This window comes from Pipra filicauda, unplaced genomic scaffold (assembly GCF_003945595.2).
Source record: "Pipra filicauda isolate LSUMZ 115617 unplaced genomic scaffold, ASM394559v2 scaffold164_size1636381_pilon, whole genome shotgun sequence".
In the NCBI taxonomy this organism is placed as follows: Eukaryota; Metazoa; Chordata; class Aves; order Passeriformes; family Pipridae; genus Pipra; species Pipra filicauda.
The window spans coordinates 1,558,475-1,575,351 of NW_024104151.1; the positions used below are offsets into that span (position 1 = coordinate 1,558,475).

The following is a 16,877-nucleotide window of genomic DNA, read 5'->3' on the forward strand; positions in this document are numbered from 1 at the left end:
AGAACTGACTTTTAGTGAGGGCTCTTAAAAATTACCTTCCATTGGACTTTTTTCACAAGAAGACAAAAAAAGGTGTCAATAATGTGGTTTTCTACAGGCTAAAAGATATTTGAATATTTATTGAAAACCTGCTTTCAAGCAAAAGCAAACAGCTGCAGGTGGAGAGGGAGGATTGCCCAAGGAGGGAGGAAACTCCCCAGCAATTTCAGACCTCAAACTTCAGGCTAGGAATTACTATTTTTTAATGTCTCACAGGCATTGAGCTATTAAATATTTATCATCCTGTAATAAAAAAATAAACCATTTAAATAAAATAAACCATTACCAGGCAATTAAGGTGTAATAACTCAAACCTGTAGAAGAGCACTAATTGTAATTGCAAAATATTAAGGGTGAGGGAAAGACACAGAATAAATTAAGGTCACGTCTCTGCCCAATCCACTTAGTTTGCACCCTAAAGATTTTTTATTAAATATGTTTTTCCATTTGCCATGGTTCTCAAACAGGCTCTGGCTTCACTGGACTTAAAGACCTGTATTTCACAATAAATCATTAATCTTTAACAAAGCTGATGAAGCCTGGGGGAGATTAGCTTAAATAAGCCCTGTTAATTATCAAAGGTCATACATGGAAAGACTTATGTGAGTTTTTTTAATTAACTAATGAGTTGGTATTTAACTGCCAGTTGTGTGTTGGTCCAGTTATTGATTCCTCCAATACATGGGAAGGCGAAATATCAAAGTCAAACAATTTTACTGGTCCAGGCTGGAATGAAAGAAGCTTTTTGTATTCCCCTGTTGTGAATTGTTCTCCTTATGACAGTCTCAACAATCCCACCAATGCTCCTTGTTGTCCAAATGCTCCCTGAGCTCTATCAGCCTTGGTGCTGTGACCACTGCCCTTGGGAGCCTGTTCAGTGCCCAGCCACCCTTTGGGGGAAGAACCTTTTCCTGATATCCAACTGAAACCTGCCCTGACAGATCCCTGAAGAATGGCAGGGGCTAATGGCACAAGGGCTACAGAAAACAATTAAAATGTTTCAGAGTTTCTGTTCATTATCCTTATTGTAAAACAGGTTGGACTTTCTGTCACCAAAATAGTGAAGAAATTCAGTATTACATTAAATCTCAACTGTGTATAGCATTGCTTTTTATTCCCTAAACCAGAATTGGAGTGTGGCACATGGCTTTACTCATAATAAAGCATATTTTTTCATTTTTAAAAACCTCTATCCCCCTAGCAGTATTAATTGCACCAAACCAAACAGTTTCATTTTGGACCAGCTGCGGGGTGATAAAATAAGGTACCATTGTAACAAAAAATTGGGTTCCTGGCTTTAACTCAAGCCTTGTTCTGTCACAGTCCCAGCAAGGGGCTGGCGCTGAGCTCGAGCTGAGAGGGGCTCCAGAAAACTGAAAAAGATCATTGTCTCTGTTGGTGTTTGAGATGAAAAGACATGAGAACTCTCCAGTGTGCATTCCAGGGGCAGCTCCATGTCCATGCTGAGTGCTATGGGCTGGGAGCTGGGAGAGGAGGTAGCTGGGGTTGGATGGTTTTTATCTGGGAGTCAGACACTCTTCTGGCTGGTTTGTTCAGGCTTAGCCTGAAATGATGAGTTGTTTACTGTTGCTGAGTTTTCCATGATCTCTTGGGTATAAAAAAAGCTCATTTTGCTCTGAAGAGACTGGGCCTGGGAGGACACCTGGGCATTGGATCTAATCCCCTCACACTGCAGGCTGCTCCCTGCAGAATTCCTTCCCTCAGTTAATGGGATTTTCTCCTGAAGGAGTTGGTTTTCCTTTCCTGAGGTCCAGTGAGGAGCAGTGTGAGAACAGCAAGGCTGGAAAGCTGCAGCCCCACACTGCATTTCTGAACTCATCCACCCTCAGTTTGTACCCTCTGCTCATGCAAACAGGGGCTCATTAATTGCTCTGTTCCATAATCATATACAGAGACATTTTCTAGGCAAATAATTACAAGTAATTGGCCTCTAGTAAACTGATAGCCAGTTTTATTTACCTGCTTATTTTTACCTGCCTATATCCTTTAATAGCTCGTATTTTCTAAGGCCCTGGATGCCATGAAGCTATAGCTGTAGGTCTTGCCCTCCTGGAACACGTCTGTAATTCTCAATCCTGTTGCCCCTGCTGTCCTCCCCTCCCCATGAATTTACTGTTGTTTTGACAATTTTATGTGCAAACATATTTAAATCCCTCTGACCTCGGCCTCCTGAGCTGATTGAATTTTGCTTTAACTCTGCTCTGGCATTTTCCGTTTCCATGTTGTTATGCAGAACTTCAGCCTTTAAGCTTGTGCTAAAACTGAGACAAAAATATTTTTAGGTCCTGCTTAATTTCTTTGTGAGCAGAAGGGCTCCCATTTTTCTGAGGTATCTCAACCCTTCATGTTATGGTTTAGTGGGAATAGTGGCATTCAGGACGAACTTCGAGGTCTTTTCCAGCCTCAAATATTCCATGATCTCTGGGGTCAGGGAATGTATGCTGTGGCTTCCTTTCCAAGATGCTGTTCTGGTTTTCCCAGGCATTGCTTCTTTACAGCAAATTCCTTTTGCTCCCTGCAATTTGCCTCCTTTTGCTGTGGAGCCTTTCATGGGGTGGTTTCCCATTTTGTTGAGAGCTTTTCTCTGCCAGCTATTTTCTGCCTGGGATCAGAAAGGAATTTCTAGATACCATCTCTTCCCTTTGGTGAAAGGCAGCATTAAATGTCCTTGACATCAAACCTCACCTCCCCTGCCCAGGTGTCTTTAGGAGCTTATATTCTCCAAAGGTTTCCCTTTTGAGGATTAGAGCTGCAGTTACAAATCTGGGGGGCTTATTCTTCCACTTCATTTAAACTCACTCAGCCGCTGACTCTCAGGTCATTTCCAGCGCTCAGATCCAGCACACACACACCACCAACGACCAAAACCGTATTTGAAGAGAACATGATATTTTGCCTTTTCCCATGACAATGGGGTGGAGATTCCTGCATACATTTCTCCTGGGAATGGGATTACACTAGGGCCTGTAAGTGTATTTCTCTGTTGCACCAGGGCAGGTTTAAATTAGATACTAGGGAAAATTTATTCACTAAATTTCTTCACTGGAAGAAATTCAGGCCAGATATGGACGGAAATCTCCTGTTTTCCATGTATGTGTAGCAGCCAGGAATGTCATACCAGTATCCCTATGCCCAGGATGTTCTTGTTTCTATCTCTTTGGTCCCAGCCTGAATTAAAGCTCTGCTTTAAACTGAGGAGATGGTTTTGGTTCACACCTGCCTCCCCAGAATAGACAACTCTGGAGATAACACAAGGTCCTGCACACAGACAACCCCAAGTCCGTCAAGGGCAAACCAGGAGCTGCTGTGAACACGTTGCTGTTCCTCTGCTTTATAAAACAAATCCCAAAAGTTCAGCTCAAGGAGAATTCTCCACTGGAGTCACAAAAGTGGCACAGAATATCATGGTTTTCCATTATACTTGCAGATTTTTTTTCCACAATCACCCCTGAAAATCTGAGCAGTGCTGATACTGTAGGACTGGGGTCCCAGGAAAATGAAGTAGAGCCAGTCCCACTCTTCCCCACACATCCCTGCCTCCCAGTGTTGCTAAGAAGTCATTAATATATTTTCATTTTAATGAACCAGCCGAGCGTGCTTATAGAAAACCAGCTGGTTTTGTTTTCTCTCTACAGACCTGAACATTTTCATGAATAAAGATTTGCAAAGAGTTTTAGAACTTGAAACTAGAAATAGATCCGTCTCACCAATTCCTTGATATAATAATATATTTAAAAATGAGATTTTTTGCAAGAATAATACATGGATATTACCACCTTCATTTCCAGCCTCAATGATGCCATAAATATGTGACTTTATGCCACCTTAAGCACCTATAATTAAGTCTAGATCCAAAGAGGCACGATCGTAGTACAATCCCTGCTGGTTTGGGAATGGTATTTTGCTTTTTAATGAAATACTGTACTTAGTGAGTATGTTAATTTATTTGATTGTTGGAAAGAATGGTGTTATTCTGCAACAAGAGGAACTTTTGCCTTTGTAAAAAGCCATAGTCACAACTTTTTATTTGGGAAAATGTTTGTCTGTTATTCCATTGGACTCACTTTTGCATCATATTAACCTGAAAAGTAATTGTAAGGGGAAAAAACCCCTCAAATTTGGCCAAGAGCGGTATGTGTGCTCAGCTATTCCCTGCACAGCCCTGTAGTCAACTTGCTCACATTTTTTTTTCATTAGTTTCTTGTTATAGCCAAGATATGGTCAATGATCTTTTGAGCTTGGTAATTTTGTTAAACCTTTTTTATGAAGAGTATTGAATTGCTGCATTGAGATGGGAGTTTGCTTCCGTGCAAGATTAATTGGGACTGGTATTTCATTTTGCATAGCACTATTCAAAGCTAATGAAAAGGCCCAGAATAATGAATTCTGAAGTCAAATTATAATGAAAAGCCACAGGTGATTGTTTCATTAGGCTGGATGCAGGAGAACTGTGTCTTCTCTTAACTTTGCCTGTTGTTTGCATTGGTTGCCCCGGGGGAAGTAAACAACTTCCAAATGGGTTTGATGTTTCTGAGAAATGTTTTCTTCTGGAAAGACTTCAGTAATTAAAAAGATGTGCCTTCTTAAAAGTTCACTGAAGCACAAAACTATTGCTTTAAAACATTCTTTGTTCAAAATTGTTACCTTGACTTATATTCATGGGAGGAAATTGCCTTTGATGAAGTGAGCAAACCGTTTTTTCCAGCCAGGTTTTAGGACCTCCCAGGAGAAATGGTTTGGAGCTCGAGAACTCCAAGGGCAAAAATATTTGCATATTGGAAGTGTGATGGTCCTGGTGCTGTTCACACAAGGTAGCTGGGCAAAGAGGAGCCCTGCTGTAGTTCATAGGCGCAGGAGTCTGGTCGCCTGCAGGTTTGTCAGGGGCCGGTGGTGCCCAGCCCAACCTGGAAATAAAACTGTGCTGTCTGTTGCATGACTGTTTGCTGTCTCATTCTGTATTTGTCTTCCATGTGTGATTAACTCCCAAATGTTCTCTTTTTTTTTTTTCCTTTTCCCTTTTTGTAGAAATTATTGAGCCTACTACCTCTAGTGCTGTCTCAAGCCCAGGTCAGTATCCACACACATTCCCACAGGATGTTGGGTACTCCTGAGGGACTCATCCCAATGCATTGCCGTGTCAGTGACCGGAGCTGGTTATGGGCAGCTTGTTGTGGTAGTGCTGGACTGTCTCCTTCTGTCTTTGTGCTGTCATTGGTGTGTCTTCCCTCCAGGCTTCATTTCTTGTCCTCTTCTCTCCCGTTCTGAGCAGACCCCTCCCGCATCTCTGTTCCTGCCATTCGGTCTCTCCTGGCTAACGCCGCGCGGGCGATTCTGTGCTCTTGTGATGATCTGGCTCTTCCTGACTCTCCCCTGGTGTTGCTGTAAACATGAATGTTGGGTTGAGGCTGACAAATTTCTTGCTGTCTCATCACTGAGTGACTTGTAGGATGGATCCAAGTGCCTGTTGTGAGCTCCTTCCCATTTACAGTGCCAGAAGGTGTTCATGGAGAGCTGAAACACCTGCCCTTGTGCTTGGCAGGTGGTTGACTGTTCATAGTACATTCTGATGTCCTTGGGGATTTCCTGTTGCTGCTCCTCAACAGGACACTCTCAGTGGAGCTTGTCTCAGAATCACAGACTGGTTTGGACTCAGAGGGACCTCAAAGCCCATCCAGTCCCACCCCCTGCCCCAGGCAGGGACACTTTCCACTATCCCAGATTGCTCCAAGCCCTATCCAACCTGGCCTTGGACACTTCTAGGCATGGGGCAGCCACAGCTTCTCTGGGCAACCTGTGCCAGGGCCTCACCACCTTCACAGGGAAGAATTTCTTCCCAATATCCCTCTAACCCTGCCCTCTGGCAGTGGGAAGCCATTCCCCCTTGTCCTGTCTTTCCAGGCCCTTATACAAAGTCCTTCTCCATTTCCCTTGGAGCCCCTTTAGGCACTGGAACAGGTTCTAAGATCTCCCCAGAGCCTTCTCCAGGTGAACACCTCCAGCTCTCGCAGTCTGTCTCCAGAGCAGAGGGGCTCCAGCCCTCTGAGCATCTTTGTGGTCTCTTCTGGACTCAATCAGCCCAGCACAGGGTGTTGAACAGGAGCTGCCCAGCCCAGAGCTGGGTAAAAGATGTTTTCAGATCAGGTCAGCCTGTAACAAGGTTCCCACATGTTTCTCAAAGGGTTTGGAAGGGGCAGGCAGGAGTCTTACATACCATGGTCCAGCTTCTGTTGATCCACATTAAACAGTTTCCCCGTGGTGCAGTTACAGTGTCAGACCCAGCAGGTTGATATGATTTCCATGTGCATGATGTAGTAAGATGTGCAATGCTCAGGTCTCCTCCAAGTAGGAGTCTGGGAAGCCAGATCAGGATTATCTGGGAGACAAACACGAGGAAAATTTTCCTCTGGCAAAACCTTCACCTAAACTGTAATTTTATTTCCAAATTGAGATAAAATGATTGGAAAGACTGCACCAGAAAGGCACAACAATTGAGGTGATCCACTCATCAGTTAAAAAAAGCAGATTAAACCAAGAGTTGCAGGCAGCAGGAGGTTCCAACAGCTTCAGACTTACAGGATTAGCAAGACAAGTGAATAAATCTTTGTAGCTTTTAATTAAAGGCTTAGGAAGGGCAATCCCTGGTGTCCTCTGTGGGGATACTCGGGGCACAGAGGTGTTGCCTCCCTGCCTTCTCCTGTGCCCTGAACAGCCCTGAGCTCCCTAAAGCACAGTGTCCTTTATGTGCAGGGAATCTCCTGTGGCTGACCACAAACAGCAGTAGAACCCTGAGCAATGTAGGACCACCCCCATTGCCAACCCAACAGCAGGAGGGGAGGAATGGACTTCACTGCAAAAAGCTGATAGTGCTTGCAATGAAAGCCCCTTTCCTTGTGATTTTCCATGGTTTGCTTTGGACTCCCAAGCAGTTGAAAATAAGCTAAGGAATTATTTTTAGAGTTAACAGAAGCTGAGAAGAAGAAAAGAGTCATTGATATGTCGATCGTGCAAAGTGGTGATAGAAGACCTCAGTCTGTGTGTTAACTCTGGGGTTTGTAATTCCTTAAAAAGTCCCCATAGCCTGATCTTATTCCAAGCTTTGTTCAGAGAGTGATGGTTTCTGCTGTATTGCTCTGGTTGGAATGGTCTCTAGTAACATTTTGGGGTTTAATTTCCATAAGTAAACACTACAACAAAGAGCACAGCTTTTCTCACTTTAAAAAAATGATGTTCAAGTAACACAGTTTTGAGGTGTGTTTGAATTCTTGCTGCTGTAGAAATTTTTGATGAATGAGCAAAATCATATGTATTTTTGGGAGCAGGGTGAAGATGGGGGAGTGGAAATGGATAACATCCTTTTATAGTGATCTCTGTCTTAATTCTGAGGGCACAGTCCTAAACACAGAGGTATTTTGCCATATACAATATAAAATTGAAAATATGAAAATGTTTGAATGCAACAGAGGGAAAATTTAGAAGCTGTTAAAGTTGTAATAGTTTTGAAGCCACACGAGCTAGTCCAACTTTAAATGACCGAGGGAAGGACTCTGAGATCAGTTTGCAGTTGAAAGATATCTGTTCCACTGAAAGACAACAGAAGGGGTGGGATTTTTCAAAGGAAGTTCTCCAAATGGTTGAAAATTTAGGATTGAGTCCTTCTTCCTGGAACTTAGCTCTGGTATCAGCAGTGGCATTGCCACTGAACTGTTCTATTAGCATTGCATAATGAAATAACACTGTCATAGTCCCTCTACGTGGCTAACTTTTAGCTGGTAAATAGCTGGGTAATACCATCACTATTGCTACCAACTTCTACAGCTGCAGAGGCGATTCAGAAGTTTCCAGTGTCAGAAACAGAGTCCCTCGTGTGCTGCAGCATTAGGCAGGAGGTTGGGGTGGGAAATGGGGACAGAAAGCCCCAGTTATTCATCTGTAGCTGCTTTCAACAGTAAAATATGACAGTAAAACAAGATTTATCCTAGAGTCCTAGACTGGTTTGTGTTGAAAAGGACCTTAAAGATCATCTTGTTCCAACCCCTGCCATGGGCAGGGACAACATTTCTGGCTTTGTTTAAGTCATCTCAGGAGGTTTTAGCCACAGAGCTTGTTGGATCACTGTCTGTCTGTCCTGCTTCCCTCCTGCAGGAACACAAAATGTGGATAATCTGTAGGAAATCGTTTTTGTCTTGTGTCTTGCATTAGTCAGAACACAGATCATCAGCCTCCCCCCTGCTTAATCAAGGCTTTGCAGATAATTGGTTAATTACCACCATCCTTTACCACTTCAGTGCAGCTCCACTGGATGTTTTTCCTGGAGGAGGTTTTGGTGCTGGAAGGACACAGATCTTTTGTAGGGTTTCAACATGGAGCCAAAGATTTTGAAAACACCCCAAACTGAGTCAACATTTAACTGCAGGTAGAGGAGGGAGAGTTGCAGGTCAAGAATCTCCCAGAAATCAAAGTAAACGACTGACAGGCTGTTCAACATCACTTGTTGAATTTTCCAGGATCTTTCTCAAAGCCCAAACTAGGAAGTTACTTTTTGTAGGAACTGAGGAATCTGTAGGAATCCCGAAGGTCTTTAAGGATCCCTCACAGTTCCAAGTAGGAGACAAATCATCTCAGACATAATTTGCAAACCCACCCAGTGTTTGAGGGCCTGGTGATACACTTATGCATTTCTCTGCTGGAGCCCTTTTTTTTACATTTGGGGATTTACTTTCCTAATTTGAAGTGGCAATGCTTAAAACATGTAGAATTAGCTACAAAAAGTTAAAAAAATTAAGGCCAGGGTTGGTATCTATTTTGTCAGGCAGCACCAGGAGCTGGAGGTACTTACAAACGTCTCCTCCTTCAGTGTAATTAGTTCACAGGTGGTGTCTTGAAAAGCCTTTGAAGATGCTGCTGAATTCTTAACGCTGACTAAACAAGTAACTGTGACAGGTCACAGAGAATAATTGAGGAATCTTCTTTAATTAATGATTTCACATCTGATGAGGCACTATTATAAAAATTGGAGTTGGAGAGAGAAGGACCTTAAGTTATTTAATTTTCTCAGGAACAAAAGCGTGTGTTTAAATGAGCACTCGGGCAGGTTGGACAACTCCTTGAACTTCAGTGGCTTGTCCCTGATCTGCCTTTCTGCATATCTAATATATTTAATAGGCCAGAATACCAAATCACACCTAATTTCAAGCAGGCTCTATTTGTCTCATGGGAAGCTTTCAGACCAGCTTTTTTTTTCTCTTCTTGTGCAGTTGCAAATCCCATTTTAATCAATAAATGATTTGCACATGGAATATCTACAGGGCTGGACTCTGAATCTTGGAATTTGTGGTGTTCTTTCTTGCCATTAATTTTGTCTTTGTACCTTCAAATGGAGATTTTTGCACATGGGCAGGAGAGCCATTGGTGCAGCAAACCCTGGACTAGGGACAAGCCCTGAGGCAGGAGAGGGTGACCAGCTGTGAGTCACAGCCGGTCGTGCTTCGGCAGCCAACACTCAAACTGTTCTTTCTTTCCCAGTTTGTGGAATTCCTTCCAAAATACTAAACAAGTATGAATAGATGATCCAGATTTAGGGTAACAGATCCTGGACCACTGCAAATCTAACTTCTAAATCATGTTAGGAACAGATGTCTGTTTGTTCGAAGAGCTTTTGATGCTTGGTGGCCACTTCACTGCCTCCCAAATGACCCTACCCTGGGAAGGGAGGCAGAGTCTCCCAGGCTGCCCCGTGTCCCCATGTATGCAGCTGATGGCTGAATCACCCTCCAGCACCCGGGAGAACCACACCAGAGCTTTTTTTGTCAAATATAACAAATATAAAACAGATATAGAGTTACCAAGTAGTTTTGTACCAAACTGGAGAACAGTCTCTAAAGAAAAAATACCAGTATATTAAACTTACTTGTTAATTAGATGAAAGCTTTACATTCACGGGCATTGCTGTTGCATTTCAGAACTCCAAGCAGATGTGAAATTCCAGCGTAGTTCTCTCTGCTAGAAAGAAATTGTTTTGTGTTCCCCCAGCTCAGTGCACCTGCCCAGTGAATTCTGTGGTAACGTGTTCCTGTGGGAACACGGCGCTTAAACTAAGAACACTGGGAATTATACAGTGCCTGTGATCTGGGAAATAGCTGTCTTTAAAGCATTACATACATCTGCTGTTACAAACAGGTGAACTCGATGTTTTTAAATCACTCTGTGAAAGCTCCATCCTCAAAGCAGAATCTATGGAATTAGGTAAATGTTTCTGTTGGAGCAGAATGCACGTCTCAGACAGCTTGCAGGGTGTGCTCAGTGACATTCTGCAGTGGTTAGAGACTGCATCATTTCACCAGCCTGTTTGAACACAGTAAATCATATTATTCACTGCTTACTGAAGAGATGCATTATTTAATATCAAAAGAGCTACTTTCTATCAGCTGAAAAATGGGATTAGAACTAGGTCATTTTTAGTCCATTGATTCCTACTCTCTAAACCAGAATGTAAAATACAAGAATGTTTTTATCCTAATAGTGTATTGCCTACAAGCCTTCTATCATGGGGGATTTCAATGTTAATGAGTTTTCCCGCAAATATGAGAAGCCCACTTAGGAGGAGAAGCTGATGAATATTTTAGAATATAACACATTGACCAGTTTGCTGAAATGTCACATTTTAACCAAGAAGTGCTTTTGGGAAATGCCAGGAGAGCAGTGCCAGGGAAATGCCAGGGACAGGTGTGAAATGGCTTCTGTAGTCTGAGAGAAGGGCGCAGGATGTGGAAGGTGGGGAGATGCTCATCTTACTGTTGCTGCTTCAGTGTTGAACCTTTCTCCTGTCTAAGTGTTTCCAATGCTGAGGGATGAGCCACATCTCATGAGCCCGATGTTCCTCTACATCTCTGAGTGATGCTCACCCCTCTGTGGAAGTTCTCAGCTCCAACGGATCAGTGTCCTTGGTGTTAGTTGTTTGTCATTATGCAAATTCATTTATGTTATTGTAAATAGGATCAGCATTTGCATATATAAGTGCACTCAGTGTAGGAGCCCCAGCATGGGAACCAGCACACACTGGGGGCACAGAGGAGTCTCTTTTCAGCACAGCACTCACTTTGCACATTTAATAGATTTTTAAAACATCGATATCACAGAATCATAGAATATCCTGAGTTGGAAGGGACCCACAAGGATCATGAGTCCAATTCCTGGCCCTGCACAGGACACCCCAACAATCCCACCCTGTCCTTGAGAGTGTTGTCAAACACTGCTTGAGCTCTGTCAGCCTTGGTGCTGTGACCACTGCCCTGGGGAGCCTGTGCAGTGCTCAACCACCCTCTGGGGGAAAAACCTTTTTCCTGACATCCAGCCTAAACCTCCCCTGACAAAACTTCATGTCATTCCCTCTTTCTTTATAGGTGTGACATGAGTTTATTAATTGTTACTATAGATAAAAAACATTACCTCCTCAGTCCACACCCTCAAGACATCTCCCCATCTCAGTGAGATAGTGGTACCCATTCTATTCAGGCCATGGGGGAAGCCTGGCATGGCATGGACTCCCTCAGATGGGCTGGAAACATCTGCTCTGAAGGCAGGCTGGGGGCAGAGATCTATATAGTTAAATTTTATTCTTCATCCACAGCCATGATTTAGGCCTGTGCTCCCAAACTATGCTGGGAAGTTGGGTGTTTGCACATTTAGCTCATGACACAGTAAATCCATGGAGGCTGATCTGGGTGGCCCAGTCATATGTTCCTGTGCTCTGTCCATGATCCTGCAACAAGAGAAGGAATATCTTGTAGCCTGCAACACTGCAAGACATGGCACAGGAGCTCTGAAAGACTGTCCCTAGAGGGCCATGTTCCTAGAACCATAGAATCATGACATGATAGAATCATAGAATCCTACAGTGGTTTGGGTTGGAAGGGACCTTAAAATTCATTTCATTCCACCCCCTGCCATGAGCAGGGACATCTTCCACTAGACTAGGTTTCTCCAAGCCCTGTCCAACCTGGCCTTGGACACTTCCAGGGATGGGGCAGCCACAGCTTCTCTGGGCATCCTTTGCCAGGGCCTCACCACCCTCACAGGGAAGAATTCCTTCCCAATATCCCATCTAAACCAGCACATAAAATCCCAAAATGGTTTGGTTGGAAGCGACCTTAAAGCCCATCTTGTTTCACCCCCCTCCACAGGCAAGGACACCTTCCACTAGATTGAGACACCTTTCAGTTCTGATTAAGAAAGGAGAAGCAGGAGATTCCAGAATGTGATTCAGCAGCAGGAAGAGAGCAGTCCTTGTTTTTATTTATCGCAGAAGGGAATGTTTTATGTGAGGGTTTTATCAGCCAGAATTGGCTGACTACAGTAATTCGTACAGGAATAAATATGCATATATCCATCTCGATGAGATATGTGGCCATGTGCAGAGATTTACAATGTATATAGAACTGGGTATCTGTAACTTCAGGGAGGGTCCCAACTCTTAGTGGAATATAAAAGAGCCTCTAGCTACAGCTGGCTGGGAAGGAGCTGACAAACTTGGGTTGTTGAGGGAGGGAAGGCTTGGGGGATTAGGGGGCTTGTCAGAAAAAGCCTATTTGAAATCTCCCTGAATATGTCAGTTTTAAAGAAATTCAAATAAAGGCCTGTTGAGTTTTGAGTGGAAAAAAAAAATTGGCTTCTTTCCAAGCTACCCATCTCATTGCAAGCAACACTTCTGCTTTTTTTGTCTTTTCCCTGTCTGAATTTCGCACCACATGGAAATCTCCATTCCATGCCAGCTGCATTTAGAGTATCTATGCAACATGGACAATTTGATGCAGTTGCCAACAATATTTCCATCCAGGGATGAAAAACAACATCCTGAGATGATCCAGAATCCATTTCCTTGCTCTGAACCTTTAAATCTGTATCACTCCATCTTTACACTCTTCTTATTGCAAACCAGTTGCAAGACTCAGTCTACCAAACTGGCTTTTAAGCTGGTTTTGGCCCTTCTTTGAACTTTTCAGATGAGCTCTCAGGCAACCCAAGAAACATTGTAGACGTGGGGTTTTTCCAATAATCTCTTCTAGGTTAAAGAAAACAGCACCAAAATTTGTAAGTAAAAACATGATGGTTGAGCCAAGCCCATGTCCTTCCAAGTGTGTAGGAATAACAAGTTTGAACAGCAGCTCTAAACAGTTAAGCAAATATTTCTTTATCATGAGTTGTCAGCAATCCCAGGAGTGGTGCTGTCTTGGTTTTACCTGCCTTTGTTTGAGTCTACAGTTATTAGAGACAGACCTTCCTCAGAATAGGAACTGCTTGTGAAGGCACAAATACTCTGGTGAGGGCAGTGCAGAAGTCCCTGAACATCCAACAGGGCTCAAACGGACTTGGACTATGAGCAGGCTGAGGTTGTTTGCTGGTGGAGCTGAGAGTGCTGAGTAAAACAGAGAAAGTTTGCAGAGAGCTGGACCAGAGCTCAAGTCTAGGCCATGTACTTTGTGTTATAGGCTCGAGCCTACCTTGTGTTATACACTTGCACATTGTCCTGCTACACCATCACCTTTGCTTTCCTCCAGGCCCAGCTGCTGATGAGGATTTATGACCTGAATACCAAAATTCAAAACTAAACAAGGATGCAGGTGATCCTCAAAGTGGGCGTGGCAGGCCCAGAGGTTTGTACCTCTGAGCAGCAGATGTTCATAGGAATCTCACACCCACCCAGGTGGAAGGAAACATTTTGAGAACTCAGGCTCAGTTTAGTGTGTGTTGCTTCATCAATGTAAGGTTGACAAGGAAAATTCACTTTATAGTTGTTCCTGTACTTTGGCACCTGTTCCTGTACATGATTTTCATTAAGTCCACAGTTTAACTGAGCCTCTGAATCCACAAAACACTGTGGAGCCATCTGGTTAAAATTTTAAAGGCTGTTTTCATCAAGATGGAAGTTTTGCAAAATATGTGACCATTTTCAGCTGCTTAGTCAGACATTTCTGTAAGAAAAAGATGTTGGCATCAGGGAGAGGAAGTTTAACTCAATGGATGAGTGGCAGCCTGTCCTCTCCTACCCGCCCACCTCCGTATAGCACCACGTTGGGTGATGTTGGATGACTCTGGGACATTCAGTGATGATGAAATGATTGACCTTGACATCTTTTGTACATCCTTCTCATTGTTGAGGTACACAACTCAGCTTCGCATTTCTCCCTCGATTATCTTCCACAATGGCAGGGCTGCATCTCCATGAGAAAAAGAATTGATAGAACTTACCCTCCTTAATACCCCTGATTGCAGCCGAATGATTGCCGACCATTCAGCTCCTCGTTCAACAACATGGTGTACAAAACCACTCTGAATAAGTTTGCTGCCAAAGTGAGGCAATTCAGGAAACAAATAGGTCTTGAAAGCTCAAGAGCATGTTCACTTGAACAAACAGGGTATGGATCTTGTAATGGGAAAACAGGGAGTCGTTTGAATAATCTGCAGTAAATTGTCAAAGCAAAGTACTCTGATTGTAGAGATGTGTCAGGAGTAAGCAATGTCTGCGTTGCTGTTTGTAACGGTTCCAAACCCGAGCATACTATGTCTTACCCTCCCACATTGCACAGTCACATTTAGTGTTCAATTCTCATATGGAATATCCTGAGTTGGAAAGGACCCACAAGGATCATCAAGTCCAACTCATAAATGAAGAAGGAGCTGTGTTTTACAAAGAGGTGGAAATCCCACCTGTTAAATGCAGATGATGACTATCCAAGTCCAAATCAGTCATTCAAAAAGTTCCTTTCATAGAAACTTGAAGGCTTTTAGTACTTAAGGGTTATACATGGTACAAACTAGGAAAAAAGTTAATTGTTTTTGAGGCAAAATGTGTCTTTCTCTGCTGTGTCCCCAAGACTATCAGAGTTGGTTTGAAGGCATCCAAAAGTCCATCTCTGTCTTCCCAAAAGCACTTTAGGCAGGTGTGGCCTGGGATACACACACAAAAGAAAGCTCCCTTAATTCCCAGAGAGGATAGAAAAAAGGAAAGGTGAAAGGCTTTCAGCATCAACTGTGAGATTTGCCTACTTTATTATAGAATATATCTCATTTCCCCTTCTGTTCCTGTTTTTTTAAGAATATGCCATCCATAACTACTGTGAGAGCTGCTCACATTCCTGCCAAGCACCACGTGCTGTTTTCTGTGTTGTCTTTCTAAATCCTTGTTTTGAGCCAAAATCAATGGCAGAAAGAAATTGCCCATTGCCTGGCTGGGAAACCTTCCTGGGAGTCCATGTGTCCCTCCGGAGCAGAAGGACATGCACCATGTCAGGTTCATCTGATTGCACCTCAAGAAGAGCTGAGCCATGGATCACCTACAAGGTGATCACTGATAATACAAAAGAACCTTTTTTAGTGCTTTTTGTTTTCTGTTTCAAAGGACACTTTCATCAGGGGAGGGTTAGATTGGATGTTAGGAAAAAGTTCTTCATGGAAAGGGTTGTCAAGCCCTGGCACAGGCTGCCTAGAGCAGTGGTGGAGTCTCCATCCCTGGAAGTGTTCAAAAATATGTGGATCTGGCACATGGGGACATGGATTAGTGTTGAACATGGAGTTGGTGGTGGGTTGACTGTTGAACTTAAAGGTCTTTTCCAACTTTAACATTTCTGTGGTTCTGTGATTAATTAGGAAGAAGCCTCCCATAGAGGCACCAATGCTGGCTTTTGTACTTTTTTCTCTTTCCACTGAAATATTATACTAACTGATAGAGATTTTCAAAGCCATGACTCTTAACAGAATCTTCATGCCTAAATCTCCCAATCAACTTTGAAAAATCTCAACTATTGGGGTTTTTTCCTCTCCTCTTTGTAATCACATATGCAAAGCTGAGCCATAATGTCTCCAAAATCCTCTGGATTAAGTTGAAAAGCAGGTGAGGAAAGGCTGGTACACAAAAGGCCTGCAATGCAAAATCCTCCAGCGGCAGTAAAAGCTGCAGAGGAGAAGCAGTATCAGCCAGGAGGGGTGAGGGGCTCTGGAAAGGGACTCCCACAACACAGGGACTTCCAGCAGAAAGACAACCCAAAATGGCTCCAGATGTGAGGGATTTCATCTGCCCTCTCACACACAGCTCCAAAAGTTCAGAGTCCTCCCAATGGCCATGTCAGCTCCTGCTGCAATCCCAAATCATTCATCAGAGGGAACAGTGAATAAGGATAAGTGGAATCATGGAATCACAGAATCACAGACTGGGTTGGCTTGGAAAGGACTTTAAAGTTTACCCAGTCCCACCCCCTGCCATGGGCAGGGACACCTTCCCCTCGATCAGGTTGCTCCAAGCCCCATCCTACCTGTCCTTGGACACTTCCAGGGATGGGGCAGCCACAGCTTCTCTGGGCAACCTGTGCCAGGGCCTCACCACTCTGACATGATACCCTTGGTTAAAGAATGGAAATCTGAAAGTGCTTTGGGAAAAAGAAAATCTGCACATTCATGCAAAGTACAAAATACTTGACTCCATTGTACACATTTTCTGTGTATTTTGTGGCTGGACTTTCCATGATGTTTTTTAATTTCCCTGAGCTCACAAATGGTGACCCCCACAATTGAAGCAACACCTTTAAATCAGCAGCTCATGTCCCTACACAACCAAGAGGCCCTTTGCCTCGAAGGATTAACCCTTGTTGCAGCCAGAGGAGGATGTCTATGAAATCCATGTGCTCACCTCAGTGCTGTATAACATGCAGCTATTTAAATTCGTTGAAATGAGGACTCCAGAGCTGGCAGAGAGGAGGGAAAGAGCTACACAGTCACAAAAAACAATTAAAAGCAGAGTCAGGCAACAGCTATATATGGTTTATAAG

At 43.4% G+C, this 16,877-nt stretch overlaps 1 protein-coding gene across 1 annotated transcript in view; it reads left to right on the plus strand.

Moving 5' to 3' along the window:
- LOC113998038 (neuronal growth regulator 1) overlaps nt 1-16,877 on the plus strand; it is a gene marked incomplete at its 5' end in the record, with an annotated part of 92,309 nt that overhangs the window by 57,963 nt on the left and 17,469 nt on the right. Inside the window, one exon of the mRNA XM_027740363.2 lies at nt 5,086-5,127. Within this exon, the coding sequence (XP_027596164.1) occupies nt 5,086-5,127 (42 nt within the window). The remainder of the gene's footprint in view (nt 1-5,085; nt 5,128-16,877) is intronic.